This window comes from Anopheles coustani, chromosome 2, assembly GCF_943734705.1.
Source record: "Anopheles coustani chromosome 2, idAnoCousDA_361_x.2, whole genome shotgun sequence".
NCBI classification, from domain to species: Eukaryota; Metazoa; Arthropoda; class Insecta; order Diptera; family Culicidae; genus Anopheles; species Anopheles coustani.
In genome coordinates, this window is record NC_071289.1 from 24,310,610 (window position 1) to 24,326,891 (window position 16,282).

General features: G+C 42.7%; 1 protein-coding gene across 1 annotated transcript in view; it reads left to right on the plus strand.

Annotated features, from left to right (window-relative positions):
• Nucleotides 1-563: 563 nt before the first annotated feature.
• LOC131262842 (nuclear pore complex protein DDB_G0274915) overlaps nt 564-16,282 on the plus strand; it is a 39,674-nt gene continuing 23,955 nt past the window's right edge. Inside the window, exon 1 of the mRNA XM_058264924.1 lies at nt 564-1,001. Within this exon, the coding sequence (XP_058120907.1) occupies nt 826-1,001 (176 nt within the window). The 5' untranslated portion in view covers nt 564-825. The remainder of the gene's footprint in view (nt 1,002-16,282) is intronic.

The following is a 16,282-nucleotide window of genomic DNA, read 5'->3' on the forward strand; positions in this document are numbered from 1 at the left end:
TGTCTCCTATTCGGTGCCGATAAGCGCGAGTGGAATGTTTCGTTACATGTCGGATTTGGCAGCCCAGATTATCGCCCTGGTTGATGGTGATACTTTGTGATAACGGGGTCCGATTGTAATGGGTCTCGAAAAGGGGGAAAGCTTTGGCCGTTCCGTTCAGTCGAAATGATATCACGTTGCCATACGGATCTCTCAATGTAACGAACACATTTTCCTCTGTTCTGAATGTTTCCTTTTTTAATGAATTGTTGTCGGTTTGTTATTAATGTTTTTCTTCTTTTTATCTTTACAGAATTGACCGACCTACACGAGCGACACTAGTGTACTGTTGAGACAAGTCGTAGACCGGGCAAAGAAGCCGTGTTAAACAGAGAAGGAGAAATAAAACGACAGCTGGTACTGCGTTTTTGTGCAAATTAGTGAATTAAGTGAAAAAAAGTGGAATTGGTCCAGGAAATTTGCGGCTCCCGAAGGAAATCGGAATGAGTGTTTAAGTGAACGCGAAAAGTCCCCGGAAGTCCCCAATAGTAGGCTTTGAAAGTGCTGGTGCGCCTTAAAGTGAAAGCAATCTTGCTTGATTATCATCCCGTCTTGAAGTGTTTAAAACCCGCAGAAATAACAAACGTGTAATATAGCAATTGTGATTTTGTGCTTATAAGAAAAATTAGAAAGAAACGTCCGTTGAGCACGCTGCAATTGTACGAAAGTAGCCTGTTTTCCAGTACAACAAAGAGGCGAAAGATAAAGTAGCACACATTTCGTGGGGGGAAAGCACCCACCGGTTTTTCCCAGTCATCACTCCGTAGCAATACCATACCGTGGTGAATGACACTGATAGGGCCGGGCGCCCCAGGAATGGCATTTATGATGAAGAAGAAAAAGTACAAGTTCTCGGTGGAGCTGCGGCTGGAGGAGCTGGTCGAGGTACCGTTCCTCAACGCGGTCCTGTTCGCCAAGATTCGTCTGCTGGACGGCGGATCCTTCCAGGAGCACAGCAATAGGTGAGTTGAGCCTGGGTTTTTCGGCACGTCTTGCTCGTTGGAGGTTGTCCTTTGGGAGGAGTCTTGTAGTAACAAAAATATTCACACAATGTTAGACACTCACCCCTCCAACAGTCATAAATACTCTTCGCTTTCGAAGGAAAAGGGCAAGGTGGACATTATTTTCGCGACACATTTCCAACGGGGATCATTATTCTTCTTGACGTGACGATGAAGATGATGGGCGTTCGCCTCGTTACGGAACGAAGGCTAATGGTAGCGTTCGTGTGTGCACAACTTGTCTGGAAGAGTTGCAACACACACGTGGTCAACGGGTTTTACTTCCTCATTGCCACGCACGTGCCTCACCGGATGACAGAATATGCCAAACAAAGCGAAAACAACTGTCACTGGTGACTGCAGGGCGTAGTGTTTTACCTGAGCACATAACAAATGGAGTTTAGTGAGCAACTGTACATTCATTTTCTTTTTGATAATGGTGAAGTACCTTAACGATAAATCGCACGTTTTAGTGGCAATTGTGTCAACCTTGCTCGGTGCACAAAGTTTTGAATGAATGAGGATTCACAGGGACTATGTTCCAGAATTTACTTCTCCAAATAGAGACCATGATTGTTTGGTTTTATAAACGTTTTTTCAAAAATATAGCACTAAAAACTGTGCTAAAAACGCTTGAAACTCAACGTGTTAAAACAATCCACTGTTTACGCTGCATGCATTTCTGTATTTGTTTATTTAGTCCATAGGATATTGATTGTCTACATAAACTGTTGCTGAACAATACTAAACCATACGCGTATGCGTTATTCTAATCGTTCTGAAAGTGGACAAACCTGGAACGTCAGCGCTAATCAATCGTTCTTTTAGCACAGGTTCGTCAATTTTGGAATGTTATCTGTGTCTCTGTATCCTAAACCTTAAATTTGGTAGGTTTTGCTGTTCTCTGTTTGCTTGACAAATTTATATAAGGTGCAAAGGAATGTTTACAGGGATGTCAGGTTGGAGTGCTAATTTTTTTCCAGACATGGCTCGTAGCCAGTATTTTATCGTACATTTTTAGGAATCCAAATTAGTTACTGATGAAGATATAAGTATTGTAGAGTAATATACACATATAGACATGTCTACGCCTTATAACTTTGTTTAAGATGCAAAACCTCTGAAATGATTCCGTTAATCACTTTTAGATCTAAATGGTTTCCTATGACATTTAAATCAGGCCTTCGTAGTTGCCTATCCGAAAGCAGTTTATTGTTCTGTGAATTCCGGTCGTCGGCCACACCACAACAACTATACTGGAGATTCGCTAAAATCCTAGTACCATTAAAAAACTATCAACCCATTCGCGGACCACGTGACGTTACTTGGCAGCCGCATACTTTTATAACCTGAAAAGTTCACTTCCGAACGATACCGGTTGCCATCCATCAACAGCAGCACGGGCCACCATTTTTCTTTTCCGTCTGCCATGATACTATTAGACACCGACCTTCGAGGACGTTTGGTTTTGCGTAGGGTGCTTGCAACCAGCAGTGGTGGAAGTAGTCCGAAAGGTCGTGCAAAATTAAGGCTCCGTTTGGTTTGCAGTTCGTCCGATGTAAAATGCCTTCCTTCGCTTTGCGTTGCCTGTGGAACGTAGCGCCATCGAACCGGCTGCCAAAGAGAGATAGAGTGTCACGAGTACGTCACGAGACCGACCGACGACCAACGCCAGTGGATGGCGATGGCCTCAAACCCCGACCGAAGGGGTAAAAGTGCGGAGAGACCAACCTTGAAACGGTCAACCTTGCGTCAGTGTAAAATTCAAACCAGTTTACTAGCTCGTTCCCCCCTTCTCCACACTGTCCCAAAGTGACGGGTTTCGTGGTTTCGGTTGTATCGTCGTGCCGCCGGATGGTCCCTGGTGGTTCGATTTCTGGTTTTCGTGTGCCAACTTTATTTTTTGTCCCGGAACATGGTTGGGTGCGCTCCAAATAGAGGAACGAAGTGACCGAAATCTGACGTAAACCCGAAACCCGTGTATCCTTATCGATTTCTCAAAAACTGAACCCGCAACGGGGGGGAATCCCGAACCCGGACAGGGTTCGACATTTTGCAACTGATTGAACGTGCGCCTTGGATTCGATGAAGTCGTACAAAATCGGTGAAGTTTCAGGTGGAAAAAACCTTTACGATCCCGATGGCAACATTTTTTTTCTGAGCATATTTTATGAGCATTTTTCATCCAATACTTTCCTAAGAACTTAAATAGAAAAAATGTTGCACCGTCTGAGGATAAAAGTAACGCCTTCTGCGAGAAACTGCGATAAAAAAGGTTTGACAGGCTCCTTGAAAACACAAGTAGATAATGTTTCGACCACTTTTGCCTAACTTGTTTGTTTATTTATCACTCTGTTATATCTTTAAAGCCCAAGAACATCAGTGTTAAACCTTCTGCAGTTTTCCATATTTAAAACCAATCATGGGGTTGAGCTTCTTTTAAATACACTTTTATAGTACTAGAAACGTTGCCTGATATGCAACATTGACATGATTTTTTTTCTCTATTCGATGATGCTCTCTTTTCCATGCCAACGCCCATTTGTATATCTAAAAATTATTTTCATGAAATATTTGGGAGACATTCAAAAATGAATTAAACAAAAAAAAGGAAACCGAAAAAGGAAACAACAACAAAGAAAATAAAATAAAAAAATAATGTGAAGAAGTTGATAACTTTCAATCGAATCAATTCTTTCAATCGCTGAAGCTTACGATACTTGTTACAAAGCTTTGCAGCAGTAGCTTTGAAGTCTCTATTTGTCGTACGCCCGACTGAAGGTATGAAGCGCCACGAGACCGCCTTTGATATCATGGCAATAAAAAAAATGCACCCAAACGATATCATGCAATTGCACTATGGCAAGATGCAGACGCACGCACACAGCTGTCCGACAGACAGAGCAGTGTGAAGATAATTGAGCAACCGACTGTTGCTGGTATTTTTCCCTCCGTCATCCGCTGGTTAAACTGTTTTTGTTCGAACGCGCCAACCTTCACGTATCGCGAGCGAAACGCGAAACTCTGGCCCGCGTTGTGTTTGCACGACAATGGTCATCGACACGTTACGATCGGTCGGAAGGCTACGCACACTCCCGCAGAGCAGCAGATGGCCACACCGTAGTGTTTGTTCGATGTGCCGCTCTTGATTACTGCACCAGCATCAACGTTTCGTTCGACATCGCTGAACATCGGCCGGGATATGGCCGCTTGCGCGAGTGCTTGTGGGTGGAATTAGAAAGTTCACACATAGAACCATTAGATTCGCGCTACTTTTCCTCCAACCGCGCACGATTCATCACCGTTCCCCAAAGAGTGCGTAACGCGATTTCTTCGCGATCGGTTTGTGATCCGACTCTGCTGCTCGTGCGAAGCGATTCTGACAAGCCGAGGGTCGTGTTGGGGTCCGTGTTAACTGAACCTAACCGATGCAAACGGCGTGGTAGATAAAGGCTGCTCGAGCGATTACTAACCGGCAATTCCGCTAAGTACTAGCGTTGGCCCAAGGCACACGCCAAGGACTACCACTATCGCTGGTTTCAACAGCCTATTACTAGGTCGTGGCACCTCGTCAACGTGATCGTATCGTTCGGTCACCGGATGCAGTTATTACTTCAATGGCTTATTTTCGATAAATTTAAAATTGAAATGCGTAAACTTCGCTGTCTTCGATGCAGCTTAACACGTTCACTGCCATGGCTATCATTTTTGATAGCCAGCTGTCATTAGTTCTAAAAAAAATTGCCCCAGAAATAAATGAAAATGCAACATAAAAATTACAGTAATATTGAATAGCAATTCTTTAGGAAGCTAAGTCTTTGCTTAGCCCTCAAAAACCATAGGTATAATAAATGTTCTAAACTTATTTTATAAAAAAATATTGTACTAAAAAAGTGTGCTAAAAACGCTTGGCAGTCAACGTGTTCAAGGTAACATTCAGCCGCAAAGAGGTTTGATCGGTTTGATTTAGTTCTTTTGTAAGTTGTGTTTGGAATAATTTAATGAATAGTTTGATCAAAGAACTTGAACTTTATAAGTTTATCTATTAAATTCTTCATTTTGCAATGTAAACAAATGAAAGTGTCGACATTTTACTAAACGAACGAATAAAACAAATGTGCATTTCATACTAATTTTCTTTTTAAACAAATTAATTTTAAATTTGTTTTCTTAGATTTTCAAGTTAATTCCTTTCGGGTTACTTAATTTGGCTGAAGGAAAATAGATTCTTAAAGCCATTTGGTAATTTTTTATACAGACCTCTTCTTGAAAGAAGATTTGAGAGGAGAAAGAATGTGGAAATTTGTTTTCCTCTAGGAAAGAAACGCTTCGCAATCTCCTTTCGTAGAACGGAATGATCCATCATTCTTCGCAGCGTAATGGTTTAGACAAAGTTACTGTTAACCGGATCCGATCATATGCGAGCGGTGGTCCAACCACCACTCATTAATGTACGAACACAAACACAGCTCAGTGTGGAAGGTCGCGGCTGGATTGTGTTGTTGTAGCAAAGACACGCCACGTTCGAGGACGTATGAAAATGCTACTTCCACTTCACGTAAGATTACTACGTGCCTCTCGGGAAGGGGTCAGGAGCGCACGTGTCAATGAACCGTGACGGTCGGGGATGGCCCGGGCCCCACGAGTCGACAACCGGTATGCAATCCCCTCCCACCGGTAGTTCATTTGCATAAGCGATGCATGCGTTTATCTGGCCCTCAGGGGTTCGCTCTCGGGAAAGTCTCCCGTACAGTGTGGCATTAAAAGAACCAAACCTGAAATCAAGTCGCCTGCAATGGAAGCGTATGATCCGTTCATTTTATTGCCTCCGTCGTCGAAGCCGAACGCCGCCGTCACGCACACCAACACCGAGTGCGACTCCATCCGCGACGATTCTATGCTGCTAAGCCGGATGTTCTGTCGTTTGATGTCTTTTTGTTTAATACCCACCCTGTCTCCCTCGGCCGGGTTTGTCCAAATATGCGGCTCTTTTTTCCCCGCTCTCCTAATCCGGGGATGTGTGGCTCTTGAGCTCATGGTTCCGGCAGCTTCGACTTTGACGCCAAGACAGCAATAAATACGATGCCACGACGAAAGAAAAGGCATACGCAGCTCGTAAAACTAAGAAACTCCGGTAGATCGCAAGGAAACACATGACCAATAGGGTATAAACGAGCAGCGTTCCATGCCGGCTTCAAAGCCCTGTCCCCAGCGTTTGCGACCGGACATTGCTTCGCCGTTCGAATGTGTCCGTAAATGACCAAATGACCCAGTTCGGTCGTTCGGTCTCCCCCTCCCCCCACCTCGGTTGACCCTCGGTTGATTCGATGTGCCCGCCCCTCGGGCCAGCTTCCTCGGCCATGACCAGGGTTTAAGCAATAAGCATAGCGATGGGGAGGACTGAATGAATTCATTTATCAATGAAACGCAATCGTAATGCATGAACTGTCGAAGCAATGCGTTAAATTCAAGCAAACCTTCAAACGCGAAGGCTGCGATTTGTTGTATTTTGTGGTTTTGAAAATGTGAACAAACTGTTTTTTGATAGATTAATGAGTCTAGTTTCAAGTTCAGCACCTTTTTGAAGCATAACTTTTCAAACTTCCTTGCCATTATTAGGGCTTGCTTATAACAGAAGTTGGAAGGATTTATTTAACTGCGGTTCGATTGGATATAACGAAGAGAAGCCTCTTGTTAGGAAGCACTGAAAAGGATTGTAATTTACAAAAAATTGAGTGCGAACTATGTTCAAGATCGCATATAGTTCACATAATTTATCACCAAAAAATTAATTTCGTCTCCAAAGATTTTGATTTAGAATTCGTTTTTAAAATCTCATATTTAATAAAAGTTAACCATTCTAAACAAAATAATTTCGCTGGGCAACTAACTAAAACCGAATGAAGTTTATTTTTATTCTACTTTTAAATTTCGCAACTCCATACATTATTTGCTGACATCCCATACATGGACCATTCACTTGGCTCCCTTTTTAATGAAGCTGTTAGCATAACATTCGCACCATAAAAGAGAACATTTACTGAGTGAACTGTGAGTCAGGTTTTTTTTTCTGTTATTTTCCAAATTTCCATATTTCATCGCGAATCGCCTCGAAGCGTTGGACCTTGAACTATTTTTAGCATTTCAAGTTTCTTACCGAACTACGGAATTCGGGACCGGCCCGATCGTGGTTTGGCTTTTCGGTGCGTACAAATCGGATTACACGACTTTTTTGGACACGACTTTCGACTTCCGCAATCCACCGGGCGGTCGGTTTCAAAAATTCCACATTCGTTCAGGCAAGGGGGTTGCACGCGGGAAGTTGTGCGTTTTCGTTTCGTTGCTCCACGACGGTACATGTCTCCACGATTATTGGACCCAAAGGACGAGCAAAATTAAAACAAATGGACGAACGATCGAAAGCAAGGCACTATTTATTGCTGCGGCAATAGAGATAAAGAGCGGCGCGGTCGAATAATGTGCCCGAGAATGTGTGTCTCGTTTTCTGGGGGAGCAATATCTTAAGTGGTGGAACATTGTCCAACATACATATTTTGTTAGTCCACCGGAACAACGCCCCCGGGTGTCGTACCCGGGGTCCGATGTTGAGGTGTACCACACACCGGAGTGCTATTCGAAAACTTCAAAACAAACATCCGGCAAGAAGCATTCCTAGGACGCGCGTTTGAAATCAATCCACGTGGCATATGTTACCTATGTGACACTGAAAATACTGAAACCACAATCCGGAATGGGAGCGGAAAGCAAATGGCGATCGACGTTGGTCTATTTTTATGGATGTGTTCCCTACGCCGTCTGCCGGGGACTCGCGAGAGCGAGCGGTCCGACAAGTGCGGAGACTATTCTTGTCGTTTCGATTTCCGATCCACGTCGTCGTTCTGTTTTGGAATATTTATGTTCATGTGTCTCGCGCTTGGCACAGGAGAGGCGGTTGGTTCATACGCACGCCGCCGGGTGTGTGTGGAAAAAGGTAAAGCGATGTCGCAGGGAATTTTTTAACTTCAAGCGACAGACAGCGTCTTTCAAAATAGTTACGACCGAAGACGGGAGTTGGCGGTGTCGCGATTGGACAACATCATCTATTTTAGTGCCGCTGTCGATGATGCCACCGTGGCCCAAAAAAGAAGCGTTTCTTTGCACAGGAGTATTTTACCGCCACGATCAACATTCACAATCGGTCATTCACCAGCCACCAGGCGACATACGGATATATGAACCTGATCTGGATTATGAGCCTTAGTCCCTTCGACTTCTAGAACGACACCTGTACTAAGCCTTACCCGCACGTGAGCTGTTGCTAAGCACACCCCTGGCTTTTGCCAAGAACTCCTGGCTACCCTTGAAGCCATCGACGACCTACTTGTTGGCTTTGGAGTGGAGTTCGACAGGTTGTGGCGCCCGTGGCTTACCAAAGCGCCAGCCAGTAAGCTGATACTCTGCAATCGCTGCCCTCGCATGCCCCACCATGTTGCAACATTACTTTGCTGACGGCTCACTGCGGATGTCTTTCCGATCGGACGTGATTTACCTCCACTGCGCCAACTTTATGGGAGTGTGTCAAACGGAATGTTAACGCTCAGTTTGATTGTTGTTCTTATTAATATTTCCATCACACCCTTCAAGAGCGTCACCCAGTTTGTGCTCCGCTGGCGTATCGACTGTCATTTGGTCTGAAGAGCAGTTTGTGTCCAAAAATATAGTCCATCTGAGCTGTGCTCATACTACAAAACCTTCTCGTTAAGCCAACCCCCTTTGATGGGGGATCGTGTTGCGTCATAAGGATTTTTATATTCGTTTTTGGTTTCAACCCGACGGCTAAACCACACTTCAAGGTGCTACAGGTTTGTGGTTGACTGTTCTAGTTGTTGAATTCCTTGGTAGGTATTGGTTGGCAAAATAAGATTAAGAGATTTTGTGGTCAAACTTCAAAATGATCGCGTCAGGCATCAGGGTATCAAATGAATCCGAAATTTTAAAACTTTTGATGGAGATTTAGAGTTATCAAGGGCCATGTTTGAAATATTGAGTGTCAAACAATATTTGGAAATGATTCAGAAATGTTTGTAAAATGTGCCCTTTTTGCACATTCAGTCAAGCACAACCTCGCCATCATCTCACGTGACGAAAATATTCCATTTCTGACACAAATCGCGTCCCTCGCTTTCATCGTATAAGGATTATTTAACACATTTTCGCTTCGGATTCGTTCTCCTTTCGTTTTGTAAATGCAAATAGAAAATGCCTTGCTTTGCGGCCCCGTTGTCCTTGTTTGTTGACAAGACAGCCCTCGATGCGATCGGCCTTGGGCTGTTTGCGCCAACCTATAACGCCGCTCGCTGTGTACCACTTCTATTGACACAAACGCTGATCGCTCAAAGAAACGACAAACCAGCAAAAAAAAAAAAAATGCTGCAAATCGCGAAGCAAATGTCACAGCTTTCAAATAAAGATAAAAGAAACTCCTCCATCGGCTACCTTAACGAAGCGATTACGATAAATGGCGATGCACACGCGGCACAGTGAGATAAGGTAGAACAACCTAGCGGGCATATTGTTGATACATTTTTTTACCATTTTGATCGTTTTGATTGACCAAAAGTGATTCAAAAACATTTAAAAATCCATTTTATAATTATTTGCTTGATTAGCGCTACTGTATTATGGAAAATGATTGATACTTCTTCTTGGCGTAACGACCGTATTGTGTTGGTCATGCTTGCCCGTTAAGGGCTTACGAGACTTTTTACCCTATGCGCACGTGGATAGTCAGTCCTCTCGTACAGGGGAGGTTTCGGTCTCAGTTGGAATAGATTCTTAAAGTATGTCTTTTGAAAATTCTGAAATCAAAATTACAATTCAAATTCGTGTTGAATTGACTAAACTTGCATTGCGTTTTTATCTTTGGCATAGCACAGCTTGAACATTAAGCGATGTATTGAATTGATATTAAGACATCTTATTTAACTATTTGGGTATCATTTAAACTTTATACAATTTACATACAAACACTTTGACTCTTTCCGATATGTCCGCCTCTTATCCCAACGTGTGCGGGGAACACTAAGATGAAGCAAACTCTCGACGCTTCGCGCTGGAGCAAAAAGCTGTTCAAATGTTTTTTTTTTCCTGTTTGTCGTCCTTTTCTTGTCATATGCTGCAAGCCCGTATGCCAACCCGTCGTTAGGTGGACCGGTATCGATAAGGAAAATAATAATAAACAGCTCCAGCAAAGATGGCACGTGACATTTTGCCACTTTTATGTTCGGCTGTTATTGCTCAGTATGCTTGTATTCAATTTGCTTCGGCTGCAAGTGCCATAAAACCCGCTCGCTAGCTCTTTCACCTGTATTTTAATTGCATGTTTACGGACTTTTTCACTCATGCCCAAGAATGTGTTTTTTTGTTTTGTTTTTTTTTTTTTTTTGCTCTAGTGGGGAAAGTTTGCCAGAAGAGCGAAGAAGAAAAAAAGTCCTTTCTCGACCTGATTTTTCAAGGTGAACTAAATCGTTATGCATTGTGGGATGCAGCTTTGCAAAGCAATAGCATGTTCGGGGGGTTGACAACATTTTTTGTGCCTGTCCTTTCTACCCGGAACACCCCAAGCGTTGGTTTTTGTCAATAACATGTCGATTTTGGAACTATTTTTGGTTCAGCGATATGCTATCGATTTGATTTTTTCTAGTTGCTTTTGCCCGAAACATTTTTAAGTCATCAGGGTTTGTTTGTTCGGTTTTTTATGTTTCCTGTACACCGTCCGGAACCATTTGGGCAGATTGTGGAGCCGGGTTGTCAAATGCAGCATGTTCTCCATTGCGCTTCAATGGTGCACAACTTATTGTAGAGATGGCTCCATTGATGGAACAATCGTTGGTAGTGGAACTGAACCACCGGAGAAAAAAAAAGATAACGAGCAGCGTAAGTACGTCATCGAATCGTACGGGTTGCTGCTGACGTCATACTGCGACAAGAACCTTCCGGATATGGAACGCGCAAATGAAATGGTTGGCGCAAAAGTTAAACGTTTTTCCATTAGTCCACGAAATGTGTCGCTTTATGTAACTCATTATCTGGTCGTTCTTGGCAACGTCTCACTTCAAAGGCCTAAGTGTTTTTTACATCACAGCTTATGTGCTCGAAGTTCAAAATTGCCATGATGGTTCGTTTTTCACCTTTTTATCGTGACCTTCCAGATCGTTCAAATACGGCTAAATGATTCTTAATTCAACTTCTTGCTGTAACTTAATTTACATTTGACTTTAACAAATCTTTTTCTGGTTTTCCTAAATCTGTTTCAATATACAACATGTACCTTAATTTAATGCTCAATTTCTGCCAAAAATATGTTTTTCCGAGTCTGTTGATCCAATTATTGAAACGTTGTCCTTTGGTTGGATTGATGTTTGTTGTCTTGTATAAACCAGCATCATATACTATCCATTATTGACTGTTGTCATTTCGAAAATTTCATTTTCGTTGCCCCGGTAACGTTTCAAGCGTTTGAATTACCTGCATCAGTCGATTTTGATTAGAATTTAATTGAACGTGGAAAGACGAAAAACAGATGCAATTACTTTGTCGTTCATGGCGTGGGAGAAGTATTACGATTGTTAGGTTTTTTCTCATTCTTTTTTTTCCCTCCAAGCGGTTTATAAATAACGCTTATAACACTCGGTCATTCGTTCATTCATTAGGCCGCACTTACGAGGCAAACACTTTCAACGCTGCGAATGGCGAGAAAAATCAATCGTGCTCTGATTTACATTTTGATTGCTCACGCAACCGCCGAGTAACTCGAAGGGGCCCCCCTTCCCGGCCGTTGAAGGTAATTAATGTGTGAAATGCCACCTTTCGGTATAGAGCTCGCTTCATCTTGAACGTTTGGATTTTGTGGTTGTTTCGGTTTCCATTTCGCTCTCATTTCTTGCTCGGCAGGAAAATCGTGTGCATTTCTGGCGCATTTTCCGTCCGCAAGCACCAAAGGAGCATTACAAGCTTTCGATCTGTTCACGCCACCTTCCCTTTTTGATGACTTGACGTGCCGGGTACAATGGGTGCCTAGCGAGGAATGGAAAGAAGATGCCGGCACTAACAAACGCAATTAGTAAACGAAAATCTCAGCGCACACATTTGTTTACCTCCCGATTTCCGGGCACGGCTCGTGCAGGAAAGCTGCCTTTGGTCCACGTGGTCACGTTGCGCTGGGTTTTGCGAACGATTTGCCTTTTTCTCTGAACTTTTTACTGAAACTGGTAGGGTTCCAGTTCTGTTGGTTTCGGAAAGGTTTGTCGGTGTGATTTGCCTTTTCGAAGCATTTAAATCGAACCTGTGAGTTATATAACGCGTGTTTAGTATATCGGAACTAAAGTGGTTAAGGTTTCGTCAAGTCAAGTTCGAAAAGAGGGTAGATTATAAACGTATATGTTTCGGTTCACAAGACCTTAAACATAAAAAAATAGTTCTAACATTTCCGACTGTTTTTTTAGATAACAATGTTTGACGGACATTCCTGACTAGTTTGTGTACAGAACGCAAGCATAAAATTAAAAACGTTTCAAAATATTGGTAAACGGGTGCTTCTCTAAAATCTAGAGGAATTGTAGTAATTATGAACTTCGGTTTTTGTTTTGTACGAAATCCATGTAACAAATTTATATTACTTTATATTATATAATAGTAAAAATGTAAAAAATATTCACAAGAAACTTTAAAACAATGTAGTACATTTCTTCACAAACGTAAACACGTTGCCTGGCACGTAATCCATTTTGCGGATGACAGCAGTAATGCTCATTAGCTCTTTACACTAATATACTAGTTGACTTATGTAATGGTAGGCCATATAAATTACTAAAATGTATCCTTCGAGAAGTCCAGTTTTTGTTGGGTTTTCGAAACCCGTTGGTTTTAACAAATTTTAAAACCAAATTCTACCGAAGTGATTGTACCAAAAAACTGTACTAAACCAGCGTGGCTGGCAACGTGATAAATTGATAATGTTACGAGTACATTAGGATTTAAGTTGCTTGCCTGTATTCATAATAATAAAGTGTACAATCAAATTTTAAAATAACTACAAAATACTTATCAACATCAATTTTGTAAGCCATTGAATCTGAATCAACTTCGTCAAAATACTGCAAATTGTAGCCGTTTCTAATCAGTTTATGAAACAATTTGAAATAACTGGAGAATGCATTTCTGCGGCAATGTTATTCCTGAGCGAATGTAAAGACAGCTCTCTATCTCTATCGATAAGTAAACCAGTGCCTTCGCAACGATGTTTCTTCCAAAGAAAATCCACCCGAAAGCGTCGTATTTTATCCACGCGCCTGAACTAACATGCAATGTGACCTATTCGCGTCGTGTATGAGGTAGGTGACCGTTTGATAGCATAAGGGCGGGGAGAGTGGAGGTGATCTAGCTGCCTCCTCCTGCAGCACACCTTCCCGTCAGACGGTTCATCCCGCTGATGAGAGCGCGTGATGAATTGTGTTCGTTCTGTTTTCCCGCGTGTGCCCTTTTATGGCACGTCCGACGTCCAGACCGTAGCCGCTCACGTGTTCCAACCGGTGGATAGCTTAATCTCGATTGGCTTTGCTGTAGCTGGTAATCGTTTTTAAAGGCTCAGGTGCTCATTTAACACTGGGATGTAGCGAGAGATTGAGGTTTTTTTCTGCTCATTTTGGATTTGCTACCGCTCCCGGATGTCAGATAAAAGTGTCTAAGAGCACGTGGACGGTTATCTGGTACAACATCCAATTTGGAAACTGTATACGAGATTCCTGGTTACCCGTTTGGCCAGTCTGGCAAATCAATAACCCGTACTATCACATGGCAACAACTTCCCGCTTCCTTTGGTATTTCCAGCTATGTCCACAAGCTCGCCGCCGGAAATGGCTCCACCTCGACGGTGTCTATCTCCGGAGCTTCCGCGACAACCGCGAACTGGACAAACAGCACACACGTTTGATTGCCTCCACCGCCCTGCTGTCGCTGATAGCGAACCTGAACGCGCCTGGATTCTCCATTCTTGACAACTTTCTCATCCTGGTGTCGCCCGAAATGGCGATTTTCCAGCGTGCAGCACGCGCCGATTGCAATTGCAGCTGTACAAACGCGAATGTCCGGGCTTGTGTTTCACTTGTTTTTCCCTCGATGCGAGCAGCCAAGCAACAATATATCGCCCCATGCAAGAAAGCGGACGCAATTGTTGCAGTTTGGAAGGAGTTTCGCGACTTCATGGGGCAGGTTGTTTTTATTGATAAACGCATCAGAAACGCGCACGCTGTTGGAGCGGACTGGTTTGTCCAGTGAACCGGCGCACCTCGGCGCGATAGTCGGTAGGGTTGCGGACACACGTTTTGCTGCCTGAATGCACGCCGATCTCCTCTCCCCGGCACTTCCTCACCGCTTTTCACGTTACGTGCGTGCCGTTTTGCAATGACCAGGCGAGGGTGAAATCAAAGGCAGTGAAATCAAGAGTCGGACTACTTAAGTTAAGAGTGCCCGAAGATGGTGCATCACCAGCTCTCGGTTTTTTTACGCGGTCCCGTAGCCGGAGTTGGATGTGCGTGCGTGTCTAAGCTGGAACTAAAGTGCACCGACTTTCCGTCCAAAGGTGCCGATTATGATGGTGGTGATGAGTGGTGTGCCGCTAAATGGGATGGGCCTTTCGTCAGTGGATCAAAACTGGAGCGAATAGTAGAAGACCAGCACTGAAACTAGTGAAAGGAACGCTCCTTTTAAATCTTGACTCGATAAAAAAGCGAATGAACTAGATTTTTAAGTGTACCATTTTACTGCACCGTCGTACACTCCTTTGCCACTATTTTGAGCTTGTTTTCGTTTTCATATAGCACATTATAGTGTTTGTTTACTTATTATTGAGTGGATTCTGTCTTCTGTTGCGGTGAATACTTTCATTTACACTTACATTGTAATTGTTAGTAAAAATTGTTTCTTTTTTTTTGTACGATTTTCAATGTAGTTATTTATCTTTCGTTTAAGATTGCCAAGCCAAGATATATTATATTTTTCAAATCCAATAAATTGATAAGCGAATCAGCCCAAGTCGACATCAATTTAGCAGAATTATTTTTAATTGAAGTCAGAATGCTCACCTACTCGTTCACTTAGTATTTTGTAATGAGTTAATTTTATTTCTTTTTCATTGGGTAAAACTGTTTAGAATACGAAAACCCTTTTAAAACGTTAATTTGTTGTTCGGAACTGGATATAAATATTTTTTGATATTGAAATATAACGTGTTTTGCTGCAGTAAAAACTATTTAATGATGTCAACTAACACTTTGACATTGTCAGAGAAACCATTTTTGATAGCCAGCTGTCATCAGTTCTAAAAAGTTTATACCCCATAGATAAATAAAAATGTAACAAGAATGAATTCTTCAGGAAGTCAAGTCTTTAGCGTTCGAAAACTGTTGTTTGAATAATTTTATAAACAAAGTTTATCAAAAAAATTATCTTAAAGTGTGCTAAAGTCGCTTGGCAGGCAAAGTGTTAAGTGGAATAATAGTTATATTCCGTAAAGTGATCATCTTCATGGTTGGTACCAACACTGAGCTCCATTCTGTGCAGAATGTGGGTCAGTAGTGTAACATATATTTTGATATTCTTGGCAACCTCTTCGCGCGGAGAAGGGTTATGGCTTTTTTTGTTTATCCGCTTTCTCGCCTCCCGTCCCACCATTCCACGACATCTCTTTGTAGTTACACACCCCGCTCGAAGCCGGAGTGTGTTTTCTATCGTTGGTCGCGTTAAAATGGGTTAGTTAAATATTTATCATCCGGCACATACGAAATCCGCCGAAACGGAACCCTTACCCAGCTGCCATGGTACCAGTGTTCCGCGATGCGCAGTGGCATTCCTTGGCCGAAAGTGAAACATGGCTGGCTCAAGTGAGACGAATGGAATCTGTGCTTTCTTTGCATTTGGACAATGCATTTGCAGGGTGGTGGGTTTCCTTTTTTGTTTTCAGAAACATTCCTCTGTTATTATTATAGCTTAGTGAATGATGGTAGGTTATGAAGAAAATGAAATTGATTATCCTGTTGCCTCAGAACAACCAGCGTGAAATTGCGGGAAACGGTTGTACCGAAAACTAACGGAGCGTTATAATACCGTAACGATTTTCCCAAAAACACTGCTAATGGTGTATCACTTGTGGTGATTTTCATCGATTGCCTCTACCTTTGGATACG